The following is a 12297-nucleotide window of genomic DNA, read 5'->3' on the forward strand; positions in this document are numbered from 1 at the left end:
TTAACTTTTTGGTCCACCAGCCAAATGTCTAGTGGATGTTTGAATTTGACCAGCCACTCTATAGATTACCATTGTTTCTTTGGCTGGTGACTGAAGCAAATCTAGCAGCCACATGCATATGTTACCAGCATTTGGCTGGTGCATGGTGCTAATTCTGAACCCTGAACGTTAGCACGTAAAGCATCAGCCTCATCTGGCTCATTTCCCAAAGTTTCTGTAACATTAACGTCTGCTGCAGTGTCTCTCTGAGGCCTCCTGCACACTGGCTGCGTGGCGTGAGCGTGGCATGTCTGTTGCGTGTCAGCTGCGTGGCGTTTTCTGTGTCTTTACACGCCAGAAATGTGTCTGACGCGGTGCTGCTGCTGCTGCTAGCCTTGTCTGTACACATGGATGTTTTCCATTGATTAAAATGTAATAATAGCGTCTTCTTCAACTTAATTTTGTGAATATTTTTGTGTTTGCACATATTTTAATACATATATATTTTTATATTTCAATTCCCTTTCCTGAGATAATAAAGTCCACGTTATTGTTTTATTGAAATACAATTTAAAAAGGAGTTCTTCAGATTTTGCAAAATTGTTAAAATGTTAAAAGCATAGGCTATCCTGCAGTCCAGCATCCCTCTCTTTCTTTCCCGGATTAAAAAGCTGTAGGTGACGTCTTTCTAGGGAGGGATGTCAAAACCTCCAGACTTTCAAACATCAACATGTCATTTATTAATACGTATTTGTGTCTAAATCACATATAAACATCTTTTTCGTATTATATGTTGCCTGGAAACGCTCCCAACACGCTGGCGTGTCGCGTGAAAAATAGGCGTCGGTTCTATTTCTAGCATGCACACGCTCACACCACGCAGCCAGTGTGTAGGAGCCCTAAGGTGGCAATATAGCTTCAGGGGCGGGCTTACCAAAATACTGAGAGAGTGTAGTTCAACCCTTGTGTGGTGTTCGGTCTGTGGGACCCATTTTCAATGTTTGCTAAAAGAAAGATTATGCTATTTATTATTCATTCTAACTCAAACTCACCAGCCTTGGCTTAATTTCTGTGAAGAACATAAAAAATAACTTATTTTCAATGACTGCACACGGTACACCCCCCCTACACATAACTATTACATATGAGGTGTTCGGGTCCACTGGACCAAGAGTAAGCCTATTTAAATGTTGGTGCTATTAAACTATGTTGTCTTTCTGCATCTATTCCCACACAAAGTCACAAAATTATTACATTTCGAGCACTTTCACCTGTTCTGATTAAGTAATAAGAAATGATCAAAAATCTTGTTTCTATGTTTTACCTTTTTTATAATTGAATTTCCTTATTTTCTCACAAAAAAAAGAAAATTATCATATGATCATAAATGTAATCTCACAGGGGTAAATGGCAAATATGAACCATAAATGATGTATATATCATCTGAGCTAAAGTAAACATCTGTTAAGTATTTTTACATCAATTGTTATGGCTGTATTGATTTAAAAGCCTAATAATGTGGTGGGTCCACCAGACCGGGAACATTGGCTGTGTAACAAACATATGAACACCACACAAGGGTTAAATTCACTTTTGTTTCATACTGTATCTCCTATAGTCATTCACGTTCGTTCATTTCAAATTTGTGCAGAGAACGACCACCAAGCAGCTGTGTCGTTGTTCCTATGCAACTCACAACCCAGACGGGGAGAATTCATGAATGTAAGTGTGAAAGTTCTGTCACAAAAACGATAGCCGATACGTTACATTATCCTGGCGCTTTTGTAAGCGGGTGTACCGGAATCCTTGACATCTCCTAGTGGGCGTACTGCGTATACCTGCGTATCACGTGGACTACACCACTGGGCGGGGCTTAAATACTCCGTCTCTATTGCCTACATGAGGCAATCAATCCACTGATGCAACCTGAGCAAGGTGCACACTTGCCTACTCATGGTGCGTTCAAATCAACTCGGACGTGTTGTAATTGTGCGGGGACGGAGGGTACCCCGTGTCCACTACGCCCTTGCCCTTCTGTACCGGTATTTTTCATGCTGTACTCTTATATTCAAGGCCGTAGGTTTTCTTTCAACATTAGGAAGGGGGACATAGTCTCGCTTTTGCCAGACCTTCCTCCACAGAGCTGTAGAGGAAGGTCTGGCTAGTCCACACAGCATTCTGGGATGGGAGTCTTTTCCTGTGTCTGTCTGTCTGTCTGTCTCTCTCTCTCTCTCTCTCTCCTTCTGTCTGTCTCTCTCTCTTCTCAATATTCAGTTATAACATATAACATTTATTAAAATGTGTTGTCTCAGATTAAAAATTTAAAAAAATCAAAGAAAACTCAACCAAAGGCCTGAAATGATCTTAGCAGGAAATCCCATAATACGGTGATAATGATAATAAATATATAGCCTAACATACAATATAACAAATATTAAAAATATTAAATAAAAAAATAAAACTAAATAAAAACATTTTATAAAAAAAATTGAAAATGTAAAAATAATTAAAAAAATAAATAAAATAAAAAATACAACTAAATAAAAAATGTAAAAAAAAATAATTTAAAAATGTAAAAATAATTAAAAAATATAAAAGAAAATTAAAAATAAATTGAATAATAATTACTCGATATGTAGGGCAGCAGCAAAAAAAAGGGTGTTAAATAACTAATGAATATTGATTAAACTATCGGATATCAAACAGATGATTTATCAGCTGTTCTGCGCGGTAATTTAACTCATTAATCCGTGACGTCATAATGAATTAAACACGTGGATTAATGAACATGTGTGTGAGGGGACAAGACGCATGTAACATTTTAGTTTTTATTAAATAAAAGTGCATTACATTGATCCGCTGATGATGATACACAGCTTCAGACATTTAAATTAGAGTGGGAGAATATTGGGCTGCGTGTGTACAGGCGCGTGGAGCCTTTCTTATTGTCTCGTGAGTGTGTGAATACAAAACCACATGAATGACTCACAGCAGGGGGGGGGGGGGGGGTCTTTTGGGATGCAATTCACGCTTTTTCTTTTTCATATTTACAAAATAAAAGTCCTCTGTGTGTCCCGACAGGAAGACCTTCCATCCGAGACAAAATCTCGAAATGTGCGACTCCGAGAGTTCCTTTGAGACTCCGAGAGTTCCTTTGAGACTCCGAGAGTTCCTTTGATTTTCCCAGAAATGGAAGCAGAAAAGCAGGTTTTTTTAAGGTGTAGTTCTCTTGCTTTTTGGATGCAACTCACGCTTTTGTATTTACAAAGTAAAAGTCCTCTGTGTGTCCCGACAGGGTGAAATGTGCGACTCCGAGAGTTCCTTTCTTTCAGTCCGCGGGAACATATAGTCAGATATACTGTATATATTTATATAATATGCGTGTGTGTGTGTGTGTGTGTGTGTGTGTGTGTGTGTGTGTTTTAGGAGCTGTCGTTGTCTGAAGTGTGCAGCAGCAGCGGCTTGTGTTTCTGCAGCAGCTGTGTGATCTTCTCGTCGTCTGAGTTGGGGTCCAGGGGCTTGTTGTAGTCGTCGTCCTCCTCCTCGTTGTCCGAGGTCCCCTTCAGCCTCTCCGTCTCGGAGTCCTGCTTCTTCTTGGCCGTGGCCATCTCCGCCGCGTGCTTTTTCCTCCATTTAGTCCTCCGGTTCTGGAACCACACCTGCAGAGAACACACACACACACACACAATGTAGAATGTAGAATGCACGCAGAAGTCCGTTCACTTTTCGGTCGTTTTAAGACATCCTTACACACTGAAAGTCTGCATAAAGGAACTAGTAAAGGATGAGGCAACACACATAGGCTACATGCAAACACACACACACACACACACACAAGCACACGCGCGCGCGCAGAATTCCGTTCACTTTTCGGTCGTTTTAATACATCTTTACACACAAGTCTGCAGGATGTTACAAATAAAAAGGAGGCATTGACACAGACACACACACATAAACAAACGCGCACACGCGCGCGCGCGCACACACACACACACACACACACACACACACACACACACACACACACACACACGCGCAGAATTCCGTTCACTTTTCGGTCGTTTTAAGACATCTTTACACACAAGTCTGCAGGATGTTACAAATAAAAAGGAGGTATTGACACAGACACACACACACACACACACACAGACACACACACATCAGACACACACACAAACACACACACACACACACACACACTATGCAGAAATCCGTTCACTTTTCTCTCGTTTTAAGAAATCTCTACACGCTGAAACTCGGCCTCTTTTTCCGTATGCAACAGTTGTTTATACGTGTGTATTTGTTTCAGTATTTAACCTATTGTTTATTTCAGAGTCATGTTTAATATGTCTGTTTATGTGTGCACCATTCAACGAGGCCTATTCTACACAGGCCTCAGTGTAACTAAATGTAGCAGGAATCCTTTTTCTGATTCTGATTCTGACACACGCACGCACGCACACACACACACACACACACACACACACACACACACACACACACACACACACACACACACACACACACACACACATGCAGAAGTCCGTTCGCTTTTCCGTCGTTTTAAGAAATCTCTACACATGATGACACATGATGTAGGCCTAATAAAAATAAATAGGAGGCCACACACACACACACACACACACACACACACACACACACACACACACACACACACACACACACACACACACACACACACACAGAAGTACGTTCACTGATCTCTTGATTTAAGAAATGTCTACAGACTGAAACTGGATGTTACAAATAAAAAGGCTTATTTTTATACTTCATGCTGCCGAAATAAAGGCTGGGAAATAGATATAGGGATTATTATTTAAGTATTTATGCTAAATATTTATAACAATAAAACGTGCTTTCTGAAGTGAATTAAATACAAAAAAATGCCCAAAATCCACATGAAAGGACAAGATGTGAGGAATAAATGTGATGCATTATGGGAGTAATTATTGGAGGATTAAATGAAGCTCGAGCACAAACGATAGAAAGGCCTTTTTTAAATGACATTTTACAGAAACAACAAATCATGGTTAAAAGTCATGCAGACAAAATATCGAAATATCATAAATACATGTGGTTAATGTTAGAAAACATGCATTTTATCCACAATTTAAAAAAAACATTTAGATTTTTTTTTCAGTGTAAAAATGTAAAGATTTACTTTTATTTCCATATTGTTTTTCTTCATAATTTTTTTTTTTTTTTTTTACCTTTTTAGCAACAAAAAAAGGATCATTGGCTAAAAGTCATGCAGACAAAATATAAAAATAAATTTGGTTAAATTTGTTTGAAAATGTCTTTATATTTAAACTAAAAGAAACATAATTTTATCCAGACATAAAATCATTTTCTGCTTTTTTTTTCAATGTGAAGCAAACGAAAAATGTTCATTTATTTAATTGCATTTTTACTGTTTTAGCAACAACAACAAATGGATCATTGTTACTAAATCACGCAGCCAAAAAAATATCATAAATAAATGAATAAATGTTTGAAAAAAAAGACTTTTTATATTTACGACGAGCCCAGTTTTGAGCGGCGTGTTGTTGGGTTGGAGCGGATGTAGTTCAGCTTGTGTTTGAATCGCATGAAAGCAGAAGATTTAGTATTTATGTATTTGTTTATTTAAAAAGGGACAATGCATGTCCAATTGACATTTTTTAGTTTACACTCAAAATGTAAATGTGCCAGAGTTAGCAAAGAAAAGCTAATTTTAATGTGTAGTCCCTTGGCAGGTCAACACATGATCATATTACATTCATAAAAAAGAATGCAAGAAAGATGGAAAGCAAATTAAGAAAGAAGAAAGAAGAGAAAAGAGAGAGGGACAAAAAAAAAAACAATATAAAAAATAAGTGCAATAGTGGCCGGTTGGCTCAATAGTGGCCGGTTGGCTCAATAGTGGCCGGTTGGCTCAGTTGGTAGAGCGGGCGCACATGTGCAGAGGTGTATTCCTCGATGCAGAAGGGTTAGGGTTCGAATCCGACCTGTGACCTGTGACCTGCATGTCTCTCTCCCCTTTCATGTCTCAGATTTCCTCTCTAATAAAGGCAGAAATACCCCCAAAAATAAATAAAATAAGTCCAATACAAAGAAGGGCAGTACCAAGGATGAGGTCATGAGGTAAACCAGCTATTGATGATTGTTCTTAATCCATCTGTTGAGTGAGATTGTAAATGATAGATAGCTGGAGCTTTCTCTGAGGTCAACAGGAAGGCATCTGAGCTGTCAGATGAAGCCTCTTTCTCCATCACGAGCTCTCCCATTCGGGGATGAAAAAGGCTTTCAACTGAAACTCAATAATCTGCATTTTATCCATAAATAAATACAGATTTTTTTCAAAGTGAAGAACACAGGTTTTAAGGTTACTGCTATAATAACAGTCATGCATGTAGTATTTTTCATATTTTTTAAATTTTATTTTAGGCTACTTTTGTTTTAGCAACAAAAATTATATAAAAAAAATAAATTAAATAAATGTTTGAATTAAACTGAACCTCATTGATCAGCAGCATTTTATCCAAAAATTAAAAAGGATTTTAACTATTTTTTTTTTCATTGTAAAAAAAGTGTCTGTTTTGATTTTCATATAATTTATTTTTTGATTTTATTTGACTTTTTTAGCAACAGATGACTGAATGAACTAAATTGGCCTACAGCTGCACACGGCTCTGTTCTGAATGGGAGAGGTAGCCACGCCCCCTCATTTGCATAACTAAAAGAACTGGAAATAAATTATTTATTGCCTCATTTATTTATTTCATGATTTATTTCAAAGGCATTTCCATTTAATTAATATTAAATTAAAACGGTATTCCCATAGAATGGATCATGCTGCCATAATATCAAGATATCAAAATATCAAATTATTAAAATATTAAAGCTAAATTAATTAAAAAGAAAATAATAATCCAATTTTGATTTTTTTAAAGGTAAACAAGTGACGTACATGAAGCAACAATACGTCATTAGTTTGATTTTTTTTTTTAATTTCTTGATTTAATTTGACTTTTTAGCAACAGATGAATGAATCAGTCAAAAGGAATGCAGCCAAAAATATCGCAGAATTAATACATGAATACTTGTTTAAACTGAGGGTCTTTGAACGCAGCATTTGATCCAAACATAGAAATATTTGTTAATAAATGTTTGTTTTTATTTCCGTTTCCCTCAGTTCTTTTAGATTTATTTCTGTGTGTCTTCAGTATATTTCAGTGTATATTTGTGTGTAATTCTGTGTATATTCCAGTGTATATTTCTGAGTATTCCAGTGTATATTTCTGAGTATATTTCTGTGTATATTCCAGTGTATATTTCTGTGTGTGTCTTGAGTATATTTCAGTGTATATTTGTGTGTATTCCAGTGAGAGTTTGGTTACCTTGACTTGGCTCTCGGTCATGCCCAGAGAATAAGCCAGGCGCGCTCTCTCCGGCCCCGCCAGATATTTAGTTTGTTCAAAAGTCTTTTCCAGAGCGAAGATCTGCTGTCCAGAGAAAGTGGGCCGCGTGTGTTTCCTCTTCCCGTCTTTGTCCAGCAGCACCGAGTTGTGATCTGCAGCCGGGGACACAAACACACTTTAAATACCAAGAGGAAACAATATTCACAAGAGCAAATAAAGACGCTGTTTTAGAAGAAAAAAAAAAAAGCTTTTATTTTGAAGGATCGTTCACGTTGAAATGGTCAGTAATCAGTCTATATTTTAACATACTAACTCACTATTTCTTTATAAAGTAAATTAAGTTTTAAGCCTTGGACATTTCTTCTGTTTTTGTAGAGTAATACTATTTAATATTCACTGTGAAATATTTCAGCATTTAGGCTCAATAATCTCAATAATCTGAAGGCTGCAGAGACTTTTATTTTGTAATTATTTTCATGTTTTTTATGTTTTTAAAGATGAATAAAGTTCCGATTATAGAAGTCTGTTATAAGATCTAAATAAAGTCTCTTTAAGACTGAAATATTTCTGATTATTTCTATGTTTTCAGATGATTAAATGAGTCTTTTTAAATTAATTACGTTTTTTTTTTTTTTTTTAGAGAATTTAATTAAGTCTTAATTATATGAATACAGTTCCGATTATTTGTATGTTTTTACAGGATTGAAGAAGGCTTTTGAACATCTAAATAAAGTATTTTTAAGATGAAAATATTTCCAATTATATTTATGTATTCAGAGGATATAAAAAGCCTTTTTAGGATGAAAAAAGTTCCGATTATTTGCATGTTTTCAGAGGATAAAATAAGCATTTTTAGGATTAATAAAGTCCAAATATATTTATGTTTTCAGAGGATAAAACAGCCTTTTTTTAGATTAAAAAAGATCCGATTAATGCATGTTTTCAAGAGGATAAAATAAGTCTTTTTCAGGATGAATAGAGTCCCCGGAACAGCGCGCACTTACGCGGTGAACACGCGAACCTGGCGGCGTCCCTCCAGTGCGCGCTCTGCATGACTCCGGGCCAGAAGATGGGCGTCCGGCCCGGCAGCTCCGCGAGAGGCTTCGGGTACCGGGCCACACTGGCGGCCACCGCCGCGGCCCCGGGACTGAAGTAAAGTCCGGGGGGCGGCGGCGGGCTGAGGCTGCTGAACCGGGGCAAACCGGACAGAATCCCCGCCGCAGAAGAACAAGAAGCCGCGGCTGCGGCGGCGGCGGCCGCGGAGGGTCGGCTCAGGATGTCGTTTATTCCGTGCGGGGTCGCGGAGGAACACTGCTGCGGGGATCCGAGCCCCGAGGACAGATGCCCCCCACCCGTGGAGCTCTTGATGTTTATCCCCGGGGAGGACACAGACACGGCGATCCCGCCCGGGTTAGGGGACGTGGTGGCCGGGGATGTGGAGCAGTTCGGCCCCGGGGAGGAGAGCGGGTACGCCGGGTACAGCGGGGTCTTCATCTCCGTCATGCTGTGCAGAGCTGCTAAAGGGGGGGTGCTGAGGAGGAAGGCGCTCTGTCGGGACCCGTCCATCTGCCCATGCACCGCTAACATCACCTCTCTTTTTGGATGGTTTTTCTTTGCAACTTTTTGGACGTTTTTTTCGACGTTTTTGTCGATTCTTGGAGCGCTTTTTTTCACCGCTTGTTTTCCATTTTAGTTTCTGTCTCTTAATTCTGCACACAGACAGACAGTCCCGACTACAACTCCTCTCTGGAGTCACTCTCACAAGTCCATGTCAGGCTCGCGCTCAGCTGCATGCACAAAAATCCCCCAAAAAATGTTAAACTTGGAGGAAGAAATAAAAAAAGCCCCCCCAAAAAGTCCTCCGCGGTTCCGGGTCCAGTCCAGATGTTTCTGTGCGGAGATCAGGAAGTTGTGTGAGAAAATGAAACATGATCATCTGTTGTGTCTGTCAGCTCTCAGCCCAAACTTTGGAGGAGGAGAGAGAGGGGGGCTCTGATTGGCTGAGCGCACAGTGGCGTAGTGACGCTGAGCCCGCCCCTAATCTAGGGCCCGAGGCGACACATCAGCTGCTTTTGGCGTTTTTTCTCACGTGCTTTTCCCACTTCTTTACAGATGTTTTTTGTCGTTTTTTTAGAGGGATTTTGTTGCTTTTTTTCAACCCTTTTGTTGACATTTTTTCTGACTTGTATTTAATTTTTTTTCGACATTTTTTGTAGCGTGTTTCTGTAATCTGGGCCCGAGGAGAACAGCTGCTTCCGACTGCTGTATATGGTATGTTTGGCTGTTTTTAACAATTGTTTTTGAACCAGTGAAAGAATAAACGCCATGAGTCTAACGTTAATGCTAGCTAGCTAACGTTATTTATCCGTGGTGTTGTCTTCCCGTCTGCAAATTTTTTGTTGCAGGATGGTAGGGGAAAACTCATGAATATTCATTAACCAGTCCCTCCAGAAAAACGTGATTTTGCGATCGCATAATTCAATGCATAATCAGCTAAAGTCTGCATATTTATTTCGGGGGCCGCATTTTTTCAAATACGCCGCACTTTCGCCGCATAAATTGCCGATTTCCGCGCAAAATATGCGGAGCTTGCATGATTTCATAATCCCCGCATTTTCGTTGCAAAAAAGTCCCACATATCTTAGCAGAAAGATGAAAAATGTTGCGTTTACTTCACACGAGAGCAGCCGTTTTCCCCTTTTGCCATGGGAACGTTATGAAGTGACGTAATTACGTGACGTGAACATCATCGAAAAGCTGCAAACCCCGCGATGAAGCCACGATGAAACCAGTTTTTGCAAGTTCCCGCAATGTCATCGCATAAAATTGCATAAATATCCCGCATATTCCATCACATTTTTTAAGAAAACGTGACGCATAATCAAGGATTTTTGCCCCCAACAATCACAAAAAAACTCCACATTTTTCTGGAAGGACTGGTTAGGGAACTCATCCCTGAATGCAGGGCTGTAGCACTAAATTCTGGGCCCTGTAGAAAGGCGTTCTCTATGGGCTCCTCCTCACATCCACAGCTGTTCATTCTAGCATCTTTTCTGGAGTTTTTCCACTGCTAGTACCAGCTCGGCTCCGCTCGACTAGGCCGTGATTCCCGCATCCTCCTTTTTCCATTGCAGATTTAATACCGCCTCATGCGTGAGGCGAGCGTGGCTGGTCGTCATAGTGCGGCCGCAGGAAACTGCCGTGACCTAACGCGACACACACACAGAACGTGGAAGGTGTGTTGTTGCCAGAAGACACATTTAGTTTCTAAAGAAGCTGGAGGCAGCAACAAAAAATACACAGCTGGCTAAAGTATTTAAAAATGGCGGGTTTGTTCAGGACACCCCCGTCTGTCTCTAGCAATGATGACGCAGTGATTAGTGACGATTCTCTCCGACCAATCAGGAGTCTGCAGGTTTTCACGTCACCTTTTGGTATCGCCTCAGCTCGCTTGGAAACTGGACGGAGGTGATACTAAATAAAGTACCTGTTGGCAGGTACCAGGGACTTTTTATCAGAATGGAAAACCTAAAAAGGCGAGTAGAGTCGAGCAGGTAGCAGGTACCATGTAGTGGAAAAACGCCATTTGGGCCCTCCTCACATAAGGGCCCAAATGTACTCCGTCCCCTTTCCCCCCCACAGTCCGACACCCCTGCCTGAATGGCTAGTCCTCGTTGCATGCTCTGGTTGGGTTGGTTAGGTTTAGGCACACTGTAAAAAGGAAAACATGTTCATTTGATTTGTATTTTCTCATTACAGTACCCTAAAAATATTAGATTATTTACTTGAATTAAACTTTCTAATTCATGTGTATAATGAACCTCTTTTTTTAGTTGGATAAAATGTAAAATTAAATTATACATTGATCTAAGGACCTTTTTAAGATTAAGCATGATTCGAACATGCACATTTAGAGACCGGATGGTTGGAGGGAGCATGGAGGAGTGGGATTGGTTATGGTTAGGGTAAGAATGTCCGGGCGAGCCAATCAGGGAGGAGTCTTCCCCTACCAGCCTGCAAAAAAACTAAACATGAACTTGTTGTCCTTCTGGGTCAAAATTGAAAACCGGTTTTGGCGGGTTTTTTTCGTTTTATTTTTAAAAACATTTTTTTAATCAATAGTCAATAAGCCTATAGCATTTATGATATTATACCAGCAGAAACTATGAATTATTTTGACTAATAGTTAAGCTCAGAGGAAGTTGAGTGGATCACAGACTAGTTTATGTTGTTTAGTCAGGATGCTGTTTTGAAACCATTTAAACATTTTTTTTTGCAACTGCTATTAAATCGAACAAAACACCCAAAATTTCAAAATTCCATGAAAGTAATCATTGATTTTGCTCATGGTGTTTTAGGGGCACTTTGGTTGAAAAAAACTCATATTTCTGATAGAAAAAAAAACAGATCAAATTTGACCCGAGGAAAACATGAGGGTTAAATGAAATTCAGACGGTTGCTGTTACACAACTTCCTCTTCATGATCTGCTCTACTTACCTTATCTTCCTATTTCTTTTCCTTCCTTCCCTATCGGCCTCTGGGCCCCCTAACGGCCTCTGGGCCCCCTATCGGCCTCTGGGCCCCCTAACGGCCTCTGGGCCCCCTAACGGCCTCTGGGCCCCCTAACAGCCTCTGGGCCCCAAGCAGTTGCCTGTTGACAAGCTGCGGCTCTGCTTTGGGGGAGCCGGATGTCTTTCATATTTCTTTTTTTCAAGCGATTTTGCTACTTTTTTGTTGTTGCTTTTGAAGTTTTTCTGGCCTTTATTATACAAAACATATTATTATTATTATTATTATTATTATTATTATTATTATTATTATTATTATTATTATTATTATTATTATACGAAACAAACAGACATTAACGTGTTCTCAGAACATTGAATTGAATATAAA

General features: G+C 39.5%; 1 protein-coding gene across 1 annotated transcript; it reads right to left on the reverse strand.

The window, feature by feature from the left end:
- Positions 1-3197: 3197 nt before the first annotated feature.
- Positions 3198-9297, reverse strand: nkx6.1 (NK6 homeobox 1). Its single transcript, XM_031319195.2, has 3 exons — positions 8405-9297; positions 7380-7552; positions 3198-3638 (listed from the first exon to the last, which is right to left on the reverse strand). The coding sequence occupies exons 1-3, from the start codon at positions 8985-8987 to the stop codon at positions 3402-3404; spliced, it is 993 nt and encodes a 330-aa protein (XP_031175055.1). The 5' UTR covers positions 8988-9297; the 3' UTR covers positions 3198-3401.
- Positions 9298-12297: the final 3000 nt, after the last annotated feature.

The sequence above is a fragment of the Sander lucioperca genome, chromosome 14 (genome assembly GCF_008315115.2).
Source record: "Sander lucioperca isolate FBNREF2018 chromosome 14, SLUC_FBN_1.2, whole genome shotgun sequence".
Taxonomy (NCBI): domain Eukaryota; kingdom Metazoa; phylum Chordata; class Actinopteri; order Perciformes; family Percidae; genus Sander; species Sander lucioperca.

Coding starts and splice junctions, on each gene's coding strand:
- nkx6.1 (XM_031319195.2), bottom strand. CDS start 8,987: ATGTTAGCGGTGCATGGGCAGATGGACGGGTCCCGACAGAGCGCCTTC. Junction 7,553..8,404: donor CAGGTTCGCGTGTTCACCGC/GTAAGTGCGCGC, acceptor CCCCGGCTGCAG/ATCACAACTCGGTGCTGCTG. Junction 3,639..7,379: donor TGACCGAGAGCCAAGTCAAG/GTAACCAAACTC, acceptor TGTTCTCTGCAG/GTGTGGTTCCAGAACCGGAG.